The sequence below is a fragment of the Magnolia sinica genome, chromosome 2, assembly GCF_029962835.1.
Source record: "Magnolia sinica isolate HGM2019 chromosome 2, MsV1, whole genome shotgun sequence".
Lineage (NCBI taxonomy): Eukaryota > Viridiplantae > Streptophyta > Magnoliopsida > Magnoliales > Magnoliaceae > Magnolia > Magnolia sinica.
The window spans coordinates 117,879,201-117,898,805 of NC_080574.1; the positions used below are offsets into that span (position 1 = coordinate 117,879,201).

Below are 19,605 nucleotides of genomic sequence, written 5' to 3' on the forward strand. Positions count from 1 at the left end.
TGTAGCTAAGTGCACCATGGCCGCATATACTTAGGTTTAGTGTGAAACAGTTTACATGTTAGGTGGATAGGGCCATCTATTGTCTCTTACAAGTTTCGTAGTGGCCTATTATTTAAAAAGAAAAATGATAGGCCGAGATCATCATATACATGCTCACCTATACAACATATTTTCAACAGTATGGTAATGTTGTGCTTTCCTAATGCATTGATCAGTATTAGGTAACACACCAAATTGTGGCAAGTCATTTGCCTTAAAACGTGGCATGCATTTCATAGATAGGGCAATTCATCCCGCCCGTAAAATTAAAAAAAAAAAATGGTGGGTATAGAATTGGTCTTTACTTAGCATAAAAAAATAATATATGTTTTTTTTTTTAAAAGAAGGAAAGGTGGGATTGTATATGTGGAAGTTAACATGTGTGTATTAACAATACATGCATTAAAAAAAATCACATTGATAAATCAATATGATTATTTAATCAGTTTGTGAACATAAAGCCAAACCATTGATTCATATGATACAACCATAGTCATTTTTTTATGGTGTAAATGTCTTTATGCAAGTCAAAATAGGATTTTATTCTTTATTTTACAAATATCTTTATTGCCCTCTCCTCCAGTGGGTGTTTTAATTGGGATTGTCCATCTAGTGAACCTTGTCATGTAAACATCTCTACCACCGTATCATGCCCTGAATTCATGATATTCTCTGGGAATAGATGTTCCCGGCGATTTTAATTGTAGACAAATGCTGATGGCTGAGAAAGAAATAAACAACATGCTCCACATTCATGGGAAGAAAATTGCCACATCTGGAAGGACTTGAATGTCCCAATAATGATATTTCATGGGCAATCTCATTTTTTTTTAAAAAAAAAAAGAAAGAAAGAAAGAAAGAAAAAACAATGGAAAATCATTTGTTAACTTCTATCCTAATCGTTTGATCACGATGCTGTAAATGTCCTTTGTTATTTGTACTTGGATCAATGATCTATATTATACCATCTCAAAGAGACTCACTGAAAGAGATTGTAGATGCTACTCCAATTTTTTTTTAAAAAAAAAATGAAAAAAAGAAAAGGTGGAGAAGGGAGGTAAATATAACTGTTTTAATTTTTTTAATTTTATTATTATTATTATTATTTTAAATAGAGATCTTATATGAAAGAGTTTTGTTGATCTCTATGGGTTGGACATGTGTTGCTGTTTAAATATTCATGGTGGAGAAATCACAAAGAAGATGAGGGATAGTTGTGGGGTTTTTTTTTTTATTTAAATTTTTAATGTCAGTTAGAATCATCTATCATAACTGCTTATGGGTTTATTCTCTCATGGGTTTGTTCTCTTAAGAAATCTTTTACTACTTTAGCAGAACACTGTGGTTCATACACATGCAATATATAATTCTATATGCTATGTCTTTGGACAATCTAATTCGGGCTCAACTTTTGGTGATTAAGACTATTCAACTAATGTGCCGGACCATATATAATTTGTGTTACCAAAATATTCCCCCATTGGACAATCTTATATGTCCAACTTGTGGACTGTAAGTGGATGGTTTACTGTCCACTTTATATTTAAGAAATTCAATAAGATATTTTGGAAGATATTTGACCGCCACTGATGGTGGGTGACACAAGAGTGCATGATCTGGATCGTGAAAAGATGGAGCCTACTACATGTTGGTGGTAGAACAAAATATAACATGTCATTTTGATCAAGTGCATGTTGAGGAGTTGACTTTTGTGTGATTGATGTGTATAGAATGAATAACTATATTAATGTTAATCTTCAGTAAGACATCACCCCACATATGTTTGTAGCATGATTAGTTCATTAGTGAGTATTTTGTATTCATAGTGACCTAAAAATTAAGTTACAAGGTGGACCAGTCATGGATGTGGCTGACCTTTATGATAATGAGTGCACATAAGGAATACATGGGTATGTTATATTGAACTTGATTAGATTAATGGGCAAGTCTATCAAACCATAGGCCTACTTATCACTATGTATCTATAGATAACGCGCATTATTCCTTTTGTATCATTGCATGTATCATGTGGCCTTTGATCTATCCTATGTGGGTTGATGATTGATGTGTTTGAGTCTTGTATTCATGTGTCACATGTACAAAATATATTCTTCCCATTATAACACAAAACATTAGACAATGTGTGACTCTTGATACATAGACACTTAGAAATTGTACATATATGGAAAAGATTCCATTTATAAATATTTGAAATTATAAGGGTTATGTACTTAGATGCACTGATAAAAACTAAATTAGCTCATGGATGCACTTAGAGATGAATGTACAAGGGTCCAAGGTTACAGATCCATACAGATATTATATTGGCCCATGTTGGATGATTGGGCTAGTGCATTTTTAGAATATTATTTTTTACGGGCTCAATAGATAAAAGGTTTAGATCTTGCATGTGTGTTACTTTTTTGAATATTAAGTACTCGATGACTCATATTATATGAATGCTTGTTTCTCTAGAGTTTTACTTATCATAAAGCAAATGGTGGCTTGAGTTTCTCAAGTGGACTAGTAGTGAATTTGCCTTAATTTAATGATAATTATGACTTACATTTTATTATGTAAAAAGTGATATTCTAGAATATTGGGTCCAATGACAGACAAACCGTCAACATATATCACTTAACTATCTGACATACTTATCGCTACTTTTCTATAACGTTTCATATTATTGCTATTATACATAAAGTTGTTGATAGGGTGACGAATGCACATGCCTAATTTATAAAACAAGTTACATTCACCTCTGGCATTGTTTGCCATACTTTATAGACAATATTATCTATTTAGAAAGACGGAAGAAATGTTATTTACATCCGATCATGTGCCGATCTAGGACATGTTAGATCCAGTCAATTCATATGATAATTCTTACGAAATATTTTTCTTAACTCAAGGTCTGGTTAATAGGTTTATCAGGTGGGCCATAAATATATCTATCAAGGCTAAATCTGAAATTGTGGGGTGCACTTGGACACGCTTAAATAAACGGGTTTAGTTAATAAGTATTTGATAAATGGGTTGACAAATTAAAGGATTGTACTAAGAAAACTATATGATGAATGTTATAGATCAATATGCACATATGTTACGTTAGTGTGTAGGTCTTGGAGACAAAATGTCTGGAATTAAATTAATTGCATGTTTTAATGATCTAATTGGTGGCCATTAAATGAATGGTTAGAAAGAAAATGGTCGGATGATTATTCGATCAATGAAATTTCAGGCTGAACTTTTGTAACGCCCCAAAATTCAAGGGCCGAGCAGGAACTCGGCTCTCGAATTCTCGAGTGCCACGTATGCCTTAATGGGCCTCATATGCGATTATATGTAGAGTATCCTATGGGCAATGGAGAATTAAGCAAGACATAGAGCATAAATAAGTCATATGGAAACGTCAGGTGCTACTAATCATGTAAGTATCCATACACAAGTCTAAAAGCAATCCAAAATAACGTCCAAATAGGGAACTAGTCTCATCTATACACATAACCCAAAATGACTATGGCCCTGGCCCAATCCCGCGATCGCCAAACCCGAACTAGAAAGACCCGCTAAAGGTCTAGTAGTACGCTTGCTCCTCCTTGTCATCCACACCCGCATCTTCCAGTGCATCCATCTCCATCATCCCTGCATCTATTACAAGTTCTGGTTGGTGTTTTAAAACACCGTCCCAAAGTAGGAGTGAGTAACTAACTTAGTAGTACCATTAACAATAAGTTATATAAATTATCATACACAAGAGTAAATTTAGTGAAAAACATACATTCACAGAACCCTAGATACGCAATGTATGGTTTAATGATATGATGTATGCATCTCACTACAACACTCCCTCTTGCGACACCATCTAATGTTCGCGAACCAACACTCCCACAAGCGACCACGACTGACAAATCGTAAAAGTAACCAATGCATGTAATGCATATGTTAGCTGAGTTGACTAGTTAAGTTTATTCATCCAGTAGATTGGAAAAACTTAGATACCCCGACGAATCGTTGCCCTAATCTGATCGCGCGGATCTAATGGCTGTGGCTGTGTGACTCTCGTGATCCTTAGACCTTGTGGGTTCGTCATTCCCATAGCTCTTAAGCTCATATGAAAATTGTTAAGACATTAGAGTCCTTCTCGTGGTCACTATGGGGAGGTCGCCACCCTAGCATAGGCCGATAGCTTGGGCATAGTGTCCCATACCTAAGGGTGCACATCGAATTGGTAGAACTGTGGAACCGGACTGGAACCAATCCAATGGTCCAGTTTGGTCCTGTTATAGACAACACCAGTTCCGATTTCGGTTCCAAAATTATAAGAACCGTTGGATACGGTTTGGTTCCGGTTTAGGGGCACGTAGAACCGAAGCGAACCGTGGATCCAAACTTAAAGATTAAATAAATAAATAAATAACCCTATCTCTTTCTCAGTTCCTCTCACCGTCTCCCTCTCTCTCGCCGTCTCTCACCCTATCTGTATCTGCGAGACTGTGACTGCGTGCGATTGCCTAGCCCCTGCCCAAGCTCTTCTCTCGCCGTCTCTCTCTCTCTCTCTCTATCTCTTTCTCTCGCCGTCTCCCTCTCTCTCGCCGTTTACGTGGTGCGTGTAGTCGTCCAGGCCCCTGCCGTCTCTCTCTCTCAGTGATATAGACACAACAATGACTATTGCTTTCAATGGTACATTCATAACATCTTTTTGACATTCACTTGCTCTTGACAGTGTGTGTAAGAGAACTACATGTCTCAAGCATTCACCAACAATAACAACTGATTCCTTGGCCATAGTTTCCAGAAATCAAGATGATAAGATGAAATGTAATCTCCTTGTTACATAGTTTGCATCCCTTCCTACTTGCTACTGTCTAGATGATGGTGGTCACATATCAGCTACATTGATATGGAATTACTTGCATATCCGTAAGAGTGATTTGCATGCATTTGATGCATTGTCTGTATAGAGTGAAAAGCAACATATTATTGTCCTTGTTCTATTCAAGCTATTGAGTTTTCATAAGCAACATGTTATTGTCCTTGTTCGAGGTTTAGATCTCAGTGCAATTGGGCTGGATTTTAAAAAGCCCAGAACTGTGGAACTGATCCGGAACCGAACCGGTTTTCACGGTCTGGTTCCGGTTCAGTTCTAGGGTGTTAACGGTCCGATTCCGGTTTCGAAAATCCTAAAACCATTAGGAACGGTTCAGTTTCGATTTCAAAAATCCTAGAACTGTTAGGAACGGTTCGGTTCCGGTTTCACCCCAGAACCGGACTAAACCGACCTGTGTGCACCCCTACCCATACCACCATCCCTGACTCACGAGTCTTTGGTGCTCATTCGTCACTACGGGGAGGCTTGTCACCCCAGCATAAGCTCGGGCATAGTGTCCCATACCAATTTATGGTTATCAGTGGGCGAAAGGGTTACAGGGTGCCTCAGGTTCCAGTAGGCGTGTACGATCATGGTTAACATACAAGGATGACCAACCAGTGGACTAATCTGGCCCCACGAGACAAACCACATATTGTACGGTCTGAGAACAACATCTCATGTAGTCCAACTACGACCGACAATTCGCGGTTTGATGAGTCGGGCCAAACTTGCCCGTGGGTTGACCCAACGGAAAGGTTACCCAAAGAGTTCCGGTTGGTTGGCCGATCCACAAAGGGACATGTGCACAAATATATATCATGTCTTCAACAATTCCCAGGAACTATTCTAGTAAATAATAGCATGTTCTGAATCCCGACAACATGGACAACAATACACTAGATCCCATGAAACATTCACATGTTGACAAATCAATCCTACAGGATTTGCAGTAATGGATATCAAGCTCAACATGTGTCTGCGATTCAATAAGTTAGACAACCATACACCCAACTCACATCGATTTAATTGCATGTACCAACATATATCATGCAAATTAACCAAACAACATATAACATACCAATCAATAACCAATCATATAACATTCAAATCAACAATCAACATGTAACAAAAATCAGCAACCAACATGTGACATACAAATCAGCCACATTTGGGAAATTGTACTCGTAATTCCCCAAACTGACCGACAAAGCAACCATCTACACATCAGGGGATCCTCGGGACCTGATTCCCTTTCCTAAATTTAGGAAAATTCTATGCATATGTTCTAAGTTAAGTAATACTTAAAATTCAATAACATGCATACACATACATCACCCAAAATCACTATGATTTACGCTAAGCACGATAATTGGCCACTTAGAGGTAATGGTCCGCACTTATTGTCGACCGGAAGCCCTTGCGATCGCTCTAGCGTTGTCGGGTCCGCAAACTTGACGTGTCGGGACCCTGTGTCAGATGAACTCCATGTCAAGACGCATGTATGCTATCTTAGCTAGGGAGAGATGGATGAGAGTTCTAGTTCTTACCTTGGATCGGACGTAGCTCGTCCCTGCGGCGATAGAGTTGAGATTCTCGGTAATGTCGAGGCGAGTGTACGAAAAATTTCAGTCCTTAAGCATAACATGCACCCACACACACACTCTCTCTCTTAGCTGCTGGAGTTTGTGGAAGTGAGTGAGAGAGAGGGATTTAAGGTTTCTATACCATGAATTTAGGCCAGTTGACCCTGGATTCCATTAATTGCTTCAAATGGCCTTGCGGGGACCCATTTCTGGCTGTTGGGGTTGCCCTGATGGTCCCCTGGCTCATCTACTTCACAGGATAGGTGCCCCATGGCCCGATGAAGGGCAGTGTAAAGTTTGACGGCAAACGGACGCGGGGTTTTATTGCAAATGTTCGATTTGCGATCAACGGTCACCGATTCTCGATCGAGGGTCAGATTTTGTGAACGAGTGCAGGAAAATATCTTCAGCCTTCGGTGTAAGTTAGGAAGAAATCTGACGACTGAAATACCCCAATTCACCATCCCAAGAAGCGGAGCCATTTGTTTTAAAAATTCATATTTTATTTTCAAAGCTAGGGCGACTTGCACTTTGCAAGTGCCGACTGGACGGCGCGATTCATTCGTTTCCAGGCGTCGTTCGAGTTTATTGTTCACGATGGTCCACAAGCCCAGTAAGGCTCATGGCCTCCTTAAGTTTCAGAATTTTCTGTCCTACCTTGGGCAATGCACGACCCGTACAGACAGTTACCAAGTACAATTGAGCTGACCAGCTCTATGGCTCGTGTTCGACCCAATTATAATTGGATTTAATCGCATTAGTGACTTAATCTGGATTAATTTATCGGTAATAAATTCACACGTGCGATCGAATCATACGGTCCCTCGTCAATTCACACGTGCATGCCTCAAGATACTGTTCCAATTGGGCCGGGTGTTACAACTTTATTCTTATTGGAGGCTAGGTTTGGTGTTCATGTGTACGATGATAAGTTTACTTGATGAACTATAATATTTTGCTCATCAACAAGTGTAGTTTTTTTATTAGTAGATTTCCACACTTGTGGGGAACCATGTTTAATGAACAAATCATCAATTAGAACATGGATTGAGAGGTCTTAACTCTTTAGAATTTTGGACATTTTTATTTATTTATTTATTGATCTGCCAAGATTCTATTGATTGTATTGAATTCTAATCATTAATTGATAAATTGACCAATCTTTCATGTGTCAGGGAACATGTAATAACATAATAACATTACAATATGATTACATGAAGGCCATACTCTATTTTAGTGTGTGTGTGTGTGTGTGTATATATATATATATATATATATATATATATATATATATATATATATATATATATGCATGACAAATTACTCCAGTATTTTTGTATTGTAGATACAATAAGCTCGATTGACTTTGCCACAAGTTAGTTAAACGGTGGGCTAGCAAAGTTAGTTGAATGATAAGAGTACATGCAGGGATATGAAGGTTGTATTCAGAGCTGGTGATACGAAAACTATCATAATAAAAGTAATGCTCAGTATTTCTTGTATGATAGAGTTGTAATTGTTGACTCTGTGAAATTAGAAAAGAGTTTGGTATGCATTGACTTGAGATATAAATAATTAAAGAAGATGCAACTGACTGCCGAAGATTTGACTAATGAACAAAAGGAGGAATTTGCTAAACTAAAGGCTCGTTTTTGTATAGTTAGTTGGTGAAGCAATAACATATTAAGGTGATGATCCATAGCTAGTCCGAAAGGATGATTAACCACATTGGGAGTGAGACATGACCTAACTCCTATGAAATGTAACAAACGTTAATTTTTCGTAATAGGCGAAAGCCTAACGAATCAATGACGGGTGGATGTAAAAGGCTTATCGGTCATAAATCGTCTAACCAAATGACTATCTAAAAGATTAGTTAATGATAAATTAAAGGGAATAAGGTTAAGCCTAATATATGAGCTACCAGTATTGGTAACTCAACTTATATAAGTAGAGATCCTATAAGATATGTTCAATGGGTAAACAAGAAGACACGAGGTAGATGATTGCACTAATATAAATGAACACCTTCTATGGTATAACAGTGCTAGCAATAATGAAGAAGGATGAATTTTGAACTCTTAATGAATCCATAACCATATATTTGGTGGTGTACTCAATTGCTCCGTACACTTGATGGAATTCACCTATATGGGTGTGGAGGTGGAGGCCGCTTCCTATGAGAATCTAGGCGAATTCTTTAAAACACTCATGAAATCCAAATGATGGTGTATGACCAAAATGCTTCGAATCACAAAATCACTTGTAATGAAAAAGTTATGTAATATGTACTTGCGATTTACATCAAAAAGAATCATGTTTAAGACTATGGTGTCACCTTGTTCTTGTAAACCTATCTTGCTTACTCTAATATCGGTTCAAGTCTTTGGTGACATCGGTACCATTGCATAACTCTTCCATCTTAACTTGAAATGTCATAAAATTTTGAAACATATAGATGATTGTTGTATTTTAAATTATTTTAAAATAATTTAGTGTTTCAAAAATTTCCATTGAGACGGGCCATGGCCATAAGTAAGCACATGCCCTATGGATATGTCTTTTCGCATAAGTTTAAAACGTTGCATTCTTTCATATTTTGTTTTGAAAAATTGTATATTTTTAAGCCTAAGGGCTGTGCCAATTGACTTTAAACCCAATAGTCACAACCCTATTTGAAATGGTATCTTTACATATTTAAGGGTGTCTTCACAAAGTCTATAAATAATCTTCTACTTTTTAGTTTTAAGATGTATTAGAAAATCAGATTTTCTCTTAAAAAATATGTTTAAGTATTTCTACTTTGGGTTAAGACTGCGAGTGGTTCGAGCTCACATATAGTGAGTGCACCGTTAGGATCGGGTCATAGTCGTTGAATCATAGAGGTCGATTGCTTTGGAAACCTCTTGTACTTGGGACGTTGTCCAAAGAAAATAAATTCGATTTCAAACAAAGTGACTTATGTCGCACCTCGATTTTTTTTTAATGGATAAATAACCGCACGTACACTCGTTTGGATTTATTACCACAGCATGTACACTCATTTGGATTTATTGCCTGATGACTCGCTGATGACATGACACGGGGGGATTTAGATGACCCACGAGCTGCACGTTTAAAACTTGTTTCCGCCAGGGCCCCATGTCTGACTGCGGCATCGTTGTCTGGTCAAATTACGCTAACAGGTACTCAGGCTTTCACTTTTAAATAAAAGGCAGATTGCGTGCTGTGCTACCACCGACTTCAGTGGTGTGTCGACAACCCCACCAGCTTCTGTGGGCCCCACCATGATATATGCGTTATATCCACACCAACCACCCGTTTTGCAGATCATATTAGGGTATGAGCTAAAAAAGAAGAAGATCCAAATCTCAAGTAGACCACACCAGAAAGCAGTGGGGACAGCTATGCCTACTGTTAAAACCTTCCAAAGGCCCACCATTATGTTTAATTGCCATCTAACCTGTTCATAAGATATTAAGGTTGGTTACACAGGCCCATCGAAGGAAAAATATCAGCTTGATCCCAAACTTTTGTGGTCCCAGGAAGTTTAACCAGTTACGTTACATCTCCCCTGATTTCCAATCTGGATATAACACGTATATCATGGGGTCCTTTAGGGAGTGGATTAGGAGCAGCCCGCCCTCATCCAACATGGTGGAGCCCTGACTGTCGGGTCCACCTTGACATGTCTAGTATATACACACTGTTAATCTTATTTTTTGCTCATATTCTAAAATGATCTCCCAAAATTGATGGACAGTTACATCTATCTCATTTTTTTTATTTTTTTTTTGGGCTCATTTTTAAAAATGATCTCACAAAATGGACAGACTGTGTGATATAACACATACATCATAGTGGGGCTACAGAAGTTGGTGATGTCAACACACCACCAAAGTCAGTTTAACTTCCTTTCAAATGCCCTTAATCTCACACAGAAAAGTGGCCCATTAGGGACTGGATCAGGCAACGGCCTGGCCTCACCCAACATGGTTGTGCCTAGATGTGTACACGAACTGAGTCAGTTAGCTCGCTCGACTCGACTCGAAAAAGCTCGATTCAACTCGATTAAATGATGAGTTCGAGCCAAGTTGAGCTGAGTTTTTTAGCTCGAGAATGAGTTCGAGCTAAGTTCGAGTTGGCCCTAGCTTGACTCGACTTGGATTGAACCCACCTCAGATCGAACCAGTTCGGTGATTTGGTTACTTTGAAACTGATGTTGCTCACCAAGTGTTTGATGAAATGCCTCAAAGAAGTGTGGCCCATGACAAAGAAGGTATGTATATGAAACCAACATCCTTTTTTTCTTGATTTTTATGTTGCTTAGAAGGTGTTTGATAAAATACCTGTAAAACCATTGCTGCTGTCTCAAATATAATGAGATTTTGAAGGTGCAGTCCAGGTGTTTGTGAAAATGCTGCAATGGCGAACTCGGCTTGATTTTGGCTCGAACACTGCTCGAACTGGCACAAGCTGCTGACCGAACAGAGCCAAGCTAGCCAGTCAGGCTCGAGGACCAAGCCGAGCCGAGTTCGAGCTAGTGGCCAAGCCGAGTCGAGTTGAGGCCAGCTAGACTCTCCTCGTTGTGCCCTGACCATGGGGCCCACCTTGATTGTGTGTACATAACCACACCGTTCATCAGTTTTTCCAGCTTATTTTAGAGCATGAAACCAAAAGAATAAGCAGATGGAAATCTCATTTGGACTACACTACAGAAAACAACAGTAATTGAACGCCCACCGTTACAAACTTCCGACAGCCTACCATAATGCTTATTTTCCATCCAACATATTGATATAGTCACATAGACCTGATCAATTGCTCAGTTGTAGAGCCCATTGAAAGAGGGTTTCAATGTTGAAGTCATGAGTTCGAGTACCCATATGGTGTGTGTTTAAAAAAAAAAAGGAAGCCATGGTTAGTTCAGACCGTTGATGGCCCTACTTCTCTTCATGATCCTTGCTGTAATTCGGTCATGATCATATATTTGTAGCCCACTGATCAAACGGTCAGAAATTTCCAGATCAACCAACCATGGCCCTATAAGTGATGGACCCGTCAGTAAGACGTCGTTTGCATCCAGACACCGCAATTTCTGATCCCCACGGAAAATTCACACTCAATACATATAAGGTTTGTTAATTCCACATGTGAGAGGGAGCTGACATCTGAGCTTTTCATCAGGTGAGCTCCACCATTTTGATCTTGCATATTAAAAATTAGACCATTTCACACCTCAGGTAGGCCACACTATATCAAAAAAAATGAATGGCTTGCTAAAAACTTTTTAACCGTCAATTTTCTTTGTACATGGTAGTTCACCTGATAAGTGAAATTGTATGATTTTTTACGCAGAAGATCTGATCATTATTCCCAACCTAATGGAAAGCTCAGATCTCACAAACATGTCTCATATTTGCACGTGTGTGATGTCTACAGATCTCCACGCGTGTGAAATTACAAAACCCCATTTCCGGAGAAAATAAAAAAATGCAGAAGAACAAGAGAAGAAAAACCCAAATCACGGGATCTTGTCGGTATTCGATTTCAAGGGAAAAGATCATCAACGTCCTCTTCGCTGTCATCGCAACCGTAGATCGATTTCACAAGGTCCAGCTGGTCCTCGAGATACCGTTGCAATAGCAGCCGTCCGTCGAAGGGGCCAACAGATCCTTCCTCGCAGCATCCGATCCCACCACTCCCACCGCCACCGCCACCGCCACTGCCACCGCCACCAGCTCCCTCTTGTTGATCCCGAGCCACATGGGCCTTCAGCCCACCCCTGAGACAGACGGCTACGATGCAGAGCAGTGGGGAAGAGAGGCAGAGTAGAGGGATTAGAACGGGCGAGCAGAGCAGCAGGAGAAGAAGAAGGATTAACCTGCGCCTGCGGCATCTCCACCGTCCGATCGCCATGTGTGGCCACTCATCCCAAACGCCGTTGCTTCTCCTTTCAAGCCTTCCTCTATCAGGTGATTCAGGTCTCTGCACATGGACCTTTATTTATCTCCCCTGGCGTGTAATAATCCTATATTTCTACGTCCGCGTGCATCTTCACGTGCCTAAAACAATCGCTCCTCACGTGCAATCGAGTAATGGCTGTTCATCACTTGGGCCCCACGGTAATTCTGTTATTAGCTTGAAATTGGAATGCACTGCCCGTTAGATACATTGCACTTATAAATTCAGTTTTATCCTTTATTAAATTGTGATAGTTGTTTTTTGGATATCTGATAAGTGGATTAGTTATAGTTGTGGTATAAGTATATTTCACTTTGGGCCCCTCTGATGAACGGTCTGGATTATTTTTGAGTTTTCTGTATCTGAAATTTTGGAGCGCTTGTATTTAGGGTGTAAGATGTAAGCATGCAACTTGTATTGCCTTTCCTTTCAGGGCAAGACTCGTACTTTTGGTGGTTACCACTTGGCGGAAGCGGATTGCGTCGTGGCCCTGCCGGACGGACTCGGTCCAGACAGAAATCGGATTGCGTACTGAGTTACTCAGTACGCTCTTATCGTACTGAGTAAACTCTTTTGGGCCAACCGTGAATGTATGTTTTCTATCCACGCCGTCCATCCGTTTTTCCATCTTATTTTAGTGGTTGAGACAAAAAATTAAGCATACTCAAAGATCAAGTGGACCATACCTTAAGAAACAGTTGGAATAATGACTTCCACCGTTGAAACCTTTATAGGGCCCACAGTGATGTTTATTTCTCATCCAACCTGTTCATAAGATCACAAAGACATTGATGAAGGGAAACACAAATACAAGCTTGATCAAAAACTTCCGTGGCCCCCCAAGATATTTTCAACGGTAGATGTTCAATTCACACTATTTCCAATGGTGTTGTCCATTTGAGATTTGAATATACTTCATTTTTAATTTAATTTTGGTAAAATGGATGGACGGAGTGGACAAAATACATAAATCACGGTGAACCCCACAGAGTTTACCCAGTACGCTTAGTGCACTGGGTTCCTCAGTACGCAATCCGCTTCCGTCCAGACAGGGCTACGTGGGGCCCACCGTAATGTATGGTTTTATCAACGACGTCCATTTTTTTTTTTTTAAGATCATCTGATGGTATCAGCCGAAAAATGAGGCAGGTACAAGACTCAAGTGGGCCACGTAGTGGAAATTGAACGTTCACCGTTAAAAATTTCTTGATATGCGCAGAAGTTCTGATCAAGCTTATATTTGTGTTTTTACCTCCGTCCAGTTATATTTTACCTTATTAATAGGTTGGATGGGAAATAAACATCACGGCGGGCCTTGAAAGGTTTCAACGGTGGCCGTCTATCTCCAGTATTTCCTGTGGTGTGGTACACTTGAGCCTTGGATTTGCATATTTTTAAGGCTTGACCCTCAAATAATCTGGAAAAATAAATGGACGGGTGTATAAAACCCATACACCACGGCGGCCCCACAGAGCGCCTACCAGGACGCAGTGTGTATTAGGTGAGTCGCTGGCGTCGCCCAACACCGGTGTGGCCCTAACCATGGGGCCCATCATGATTTATGTATTCTATATCTATACTGTCCATCCGTTTTTTCAGCTTGTTTTAGGTAATTAATCCAAAAATGAAGTAGATCCATATCTCACGTTGGACGACACTATAAAGAATAGTGGTGATTGAACACCTACCGTTAAAAACTTCCGAGGGCCAACCACAATGCCTACCGTAATGTTTAGTTGCCACCCAACCTGTTGAGAAGTTCACACAGACCTGGATTAAAGTAAAAAACAAATATCAGCTTCATCCAAAACTTTTGTGGTCCACGGGAAGTTTTTAATGATTAATCACCACTATTTCTTATGATGTGGTCCACCTGATAATAGGATCTACTTAATTTTTTAGCTCATACTTTCAAATTAGCTGGTAAGATGAATGGACGGCGTGGATATACAATACATACATCATCATTGTGGGCTCTGCTGTTAGGGCCGCACCCGGTTGGGGAGGCCAGGGCGCACCTAATTCGCTCCCGGACGCAATGGGATTCGGGAGTAACCCCTCCATTACAAGTGGTGCTGGTCGGTGTTGAAAGGGAGCGGATTACCTGTTTCCAGGGTAACGGATGAATGGGTGTTACCCTTACCGGGTGGGGCCCACCTTGATGAATATGTTTTATATCTATGCCTCCCATCTGTTTTTTCAATTCACATTTACCCTTCATTTAGTTTTGGTTGACCTTATCTATAGGTTAGATGGTTAATTATCATCCAACCTATTCATAAGGTCACATAAACCTAAATGAAGGGTAAACACAAATATCGACTTGATCCAAAACTTCTGTGCCCAAAATGTTTTCAATGGTTGGTGTTTAATTCCCACTCTATGGTCCACTTAAGTGTAGAACTATCATAAGATAACATGTAAAATGATATGGCAAAATGGAGAGTGCGGATGTAACCGGAAATTGACGGCTGTAAACCCCACCTTTTACCCACCTCTTTTCTAATTGCTCCCAAGCTTTACTTTTCCAGGCTAAACCATTCTTAACTGACATACTATTTGCGGATGAAAATACCCTTGCATTTATGTGGTACCATGAAACCTATTGCTATGACTTATAACCATAGTCATTAGAAACATGAAATTTTGCAACGCATGCATGAAATTCAACAAGGCAAGTATGAAATTCAATGAGGTAAATTTATGGATACGGATTATAACAATAGTCATATGCTAGCGAACATTAATTTCAACAAGCCTTGAGTCATATGTTAGCCTCATTGAATTTCATGCTTGGTATGTTAAATTCCATGTTTTCTAATAGCTACGGTTAGAATCCGTAGCGATAGATTTCAACATGCCACATAAATACAAGGGTATTTTTGTCTGCAAATAGTATGTCCGTATATAATGGTTTAGTTCGAGGAAGTAAAGTTTGGGAGCGTTTGAAAAAGACGGTGGGTAAAAGGTGGGGTTCATAGTTGTCAATTTCTCGGATGTAACTCATACATCATTGTGGCCCCTCAAAGCTGTCGTTCATTCTTAGCCTATGGGGCAATATCCGATCCGCCTCCTCATTTTAGGGCAGATCCAAAGATCAAGTGGACCACAAGTGGGGACAATCTTGTCCACTATTGAAAACCTTTGTGGGGCCTATTAAATGTTTATTTGCCATGAAATATTTGCCATTCAACCTTTTAAGAAGTTCACATTGACCTGGATGAAAGGAAACTAAAAATATCATGAAAGGAAATACAGATATCAACTTGATGCAAAACTCCTATGGCCTCCGAGAAGTTTTCACTAGCAGACATTCCTAGAGTTTCCTATGGTGTGATCTGTTTGCATCTGTTCTAGTGCATGTGTGTGTGTTGGCACTATCTACTAAATGGTGGATGAGATTTTACTCACGTATCGATGCTAGATTTTGTTACATATCTTCAGTGGCACTTAACCTGCCAAAAATAGAATGGCACAAAGCCGTACACATGCCTGCAGATAAGATCTGCAACGAGTGATACGTACGAGTGGCTTCTGTGATTGAGACAGCATACTCAACAAAGCTATAAAAACCCGCCGAGATAAGGTTCCTAGCACAATCTAGATATGCTCGGCAATGTCATCCCACAAAATCCTGTTAAAATGAGAGATCTTTCAAGGATGATCGATGATTTTATGACGGTTACGAAGGATCGACAAGCAAATTCTTCTCAAAATAGAAAGAAATCAAAGAGAGTTGTGGGAAATCCGAGTGCCAAACCCCTAATTGTGAAAACTGGAACACTCTTGACTTAATTGCCTAGTTAAGGGTGTGACATGGGGAAAAAGAAGTAACTACACCCATTACATTACAAAATTATAACATGAGCAACAATATCAACCGAATTAATGAATTAAAATCAAATTCATTGAATGCATTTCCATACATCCAATTATTCGACCATAATTAAAATATAACTAAATAATTATTCTAAAAAATGAAATAAATGAATTGCTCCTAATCAGCTAGTTATTTGAAAGAAAAATAATAAATTATTCATTCATTCATTGTTCTCCTCTTGCTTTTGACATTCATAGTCTTCCATAATCATGCTAGGTCATTCTACTTCTTCTGGGGTATGTTATGAACATTATCAAGTAGCTCATGTAAAAAAAATGAAATAAATGAATTGCTCCTAATCAGCTAGTTATTCAAAAGAAAAATAATAAATTATTCGTTCATTCATTTTTCTCCTCTTGCTTTTGGCATTCATAGTCTTCCATAATCATGCTAGGTCTTTCTACTTCTTCTGCGGGTATGTTATGAACATTAGCATGTAGCTCACGTAAACAAGGCACACACTCTTTATCCTAGATGGTCAGTTCTAAAAAAAGTGAGTTTATTTAAGCTCAGTAAGTAATAATATCGCATGCTACTACACTCATATGTGTTACATGTATGCATGCTAACATGTATTATTCACAGAGCATTTCACAAAAAATATATCAAATATTCATTTAGGCCACTTGTCTGAATTCCAGTCATAATATCATATAATTATATAATTGAACCACCATAGCTCAGTCTATTTCAACTCGGTCTACCAACGCTACTTGGCTTGCATAGGCTAACCCCTATTTCGTGTACAAATCTAGATACCAAGTGTAAAAGTCTCGCGTACAGACCAACACTCTGATCGTTGGCAGTTTCACCCAACCTCAAACACTGGGCAACTATTACGAGCTGGTTAGACTTTTTCCCTGCCCGACATACAGTTCGTGACTACGGCCCTTATTGGTACCAACTAAGGTTGGGGATTCGTACTCTGGGACCTCTCCTCCCATGTATTTAAGAGACATCTCATATCCCGAGTTGTCTGGTGTTCACACTTAGGTATTTTCACTTTAATCTCTTATTCATTTCCCAGTTCTATAAACATGAATACAATTTAATTCAAATGCATATAATAATTGCAAAATACAAGTGATTAAAGCTTACGAAGAATGCCATCCCAGATATTTATTTACCATCTTACTTACTTACCCAAATACTATAATTAATATGAGTCCGTTACTTCTTCTTTACTTTATATTGATGTCTTCTAAGTATTGCCTCTGCAGATGTCTTTTTTGTGCAACGAGTAGGTCATTTGGCCATGCTAAGATTTCTAAGGATTTGACTATTACACAAGTAATACGAATTATAAATCTATTTCGTTACTTTGCCTTTTATTTATTTCTACGTTGGGTTTCTAATCATAATTTGGCTTTAAATGATCCAAATTGGATTAACTTGTTAGTCACATGACTAGAACCCAAATTAGAATTTTTTTAAAAAAGATTAACTTCTATTTATATCTGTCAAATGAACTGTTTTCATCAGACTTATGTGGTTACTATATCCTCAAGTTCTGCCAGTTAGCAATTTTAGGATGAAAGACCACATTTTGCCTTAATGATTTCATTTTCTATGAATTACATGGACCATTCAATAATATTTTTTTAAATAAAGCCACTTAATGATGACAAAATATACTCATATGTATATAATAGGGATTAAAATAATTTCTTACAAATTGCTTCACTTAAAATTGATCGCATCATTGATTCCCATATTATAGTCCCCCCAAAACTTAGGATCCTTAAATGTGGTCCACACAAGTGTATAAGATCTCATTTGAATGTTTCTAATAGGCACAAAAATCAGCAACACTTTATATCATAGTATCCCACACAAAAATCACATGTCTCTTTACCCGGCTTGGAGTCAAACTAAACTATCCAAATGTGGGGTCCACCTAGTTATGCCACGTGGCCAACATATGGGGCCCACCACAGTCCACATGGGCAACGTGTGTGGTCCCACGACTGTCCACTGGGGCAACACGTAGGGCCCACACAACTTGCTTCGTGATAAGCTGTGTGGTCCATCTTGATGTACGATCCACGTGATTTCCTTTGTATATTTTTGGCCTACTCCTCTCTGATTTATTAAAAATGTACTAAATAAAAAAACAAAAACAAAAGAGATTATTTAAGAAAGAAAAAGAAAGGAGCTTACTAAAGTTGTGTATGCTAGCTGATATACGGTCTAAAGTTCAAGTGTACTCTCTCTCTAGACATGTAAAATCGGTTCAAGGGATTGATGGTGTACATGCACTCTCATAACAGGCCATTTAAATAAGGTCCAGTAAATCAAAGAAAATAGAATCATTGGGAACTTACAATTACATATATTTACAAAAGAAATTTTAAGAAAACTACCGGTCTAAAGCATAAATTTTGCCAAAATTAACTAAATAATGGATAAGGATTGAGGGTGTGTCCATACTCAACAACAATTATGACCACTCAAGTGGTCTATCAGTCATCTTAACCGTTCTTATGAAAGTTCATAGTCTCTAGTACATACTAGAATGTCCAGATCATGTATAAGAATCGAGTAATATCTAATGACAAGCAATTTATATTCTAACCAACAGATATACATAAACAGACACCAAAATTATGATAATTTAAATAAATAAACAAATATCAACGGTCAAATTGAAGGATCGAAGACTCATCTTTCCTGATCTAGAAGAGATGTCCATTAAATTTCATTTTCAATGGTTTATCTGAGGATCCGACGGTCCAAGGTGTGAGTCGAAGATCCAACAGTTGAATCTTCTTAAATTTAAAATAGATGGCATCGATCGTCCATTTTCTAATTGGTCCCACTAAGTTTATAAAAAAAATCCCTAAAATTTGTAAGGTATTACACCGAGTCCAATAAGATTAAGCCCGTAACGTTCATGGATCTTTGTAGTCATGTTGGCAATGAGATATGAAAACAGTTTGACATCGTGGCCCTTGGGGATCTCTTTGGCCAGTTCGGGAAGATTGGAAAATGGTTTCACATTATAATCATCAAGGATCCTGGGCCAATAAGAAAACCCAACGAGGGTTTGCCTTCTGCCGAGCTATATAAGGAACGCATGAAGAAGAGTTCGATGCCCCCACGCTAAACACAATTATTCTACACAACACAATGCTGCTAATCTTAAGGGGTGTTTTGTTTTTCAATTACATGGGTAAAGGGAGTTAAATAACTAATAATTACTTTTGAAGGGTATTTATTTGAGAGAAAAATAACTATGTAATTATGTCAAGAAAATAGTGTCCAAA

At 38.7% G+C, this 19,605-nt stretch overlaps 1 protein-coding gene across 1 annotated transcript; it reads right to left on the reverse strand.

The window, feature by feature from the left end:
- Positions 1 to 11,401: 11,401 nt before the first annotated feature.
- LOC131237460 (uncharacterized) lies at positions 11,402 to 12,639 on the reverse strand. Its single transcript, XM_058235232.1, has one exon. It carries the CDS (start codon positions 12,412 to 12,414, stop codon positions 12,046 to 12,048), a length of 369 nt encoding a protein of 122 aa, XP_058091215.1. The 5' UTR covers positions 12,415 to 12,639; the 3' UTR covers positions 11,402 to 12,045.
- Positions 12,640 to 19,605: the final 6,966 nt, after the last annotated feature.

What these genes read in the sequence shown, in the direction of transcription:
- LOC131237460 (XM_058235232.1), bottom strand. Translation starts at nt 12,414, where the DNA reads ATGGCGATCGGACGGTGGAGATGCCGCAGGCGCAGGTTAATCCTTCTT.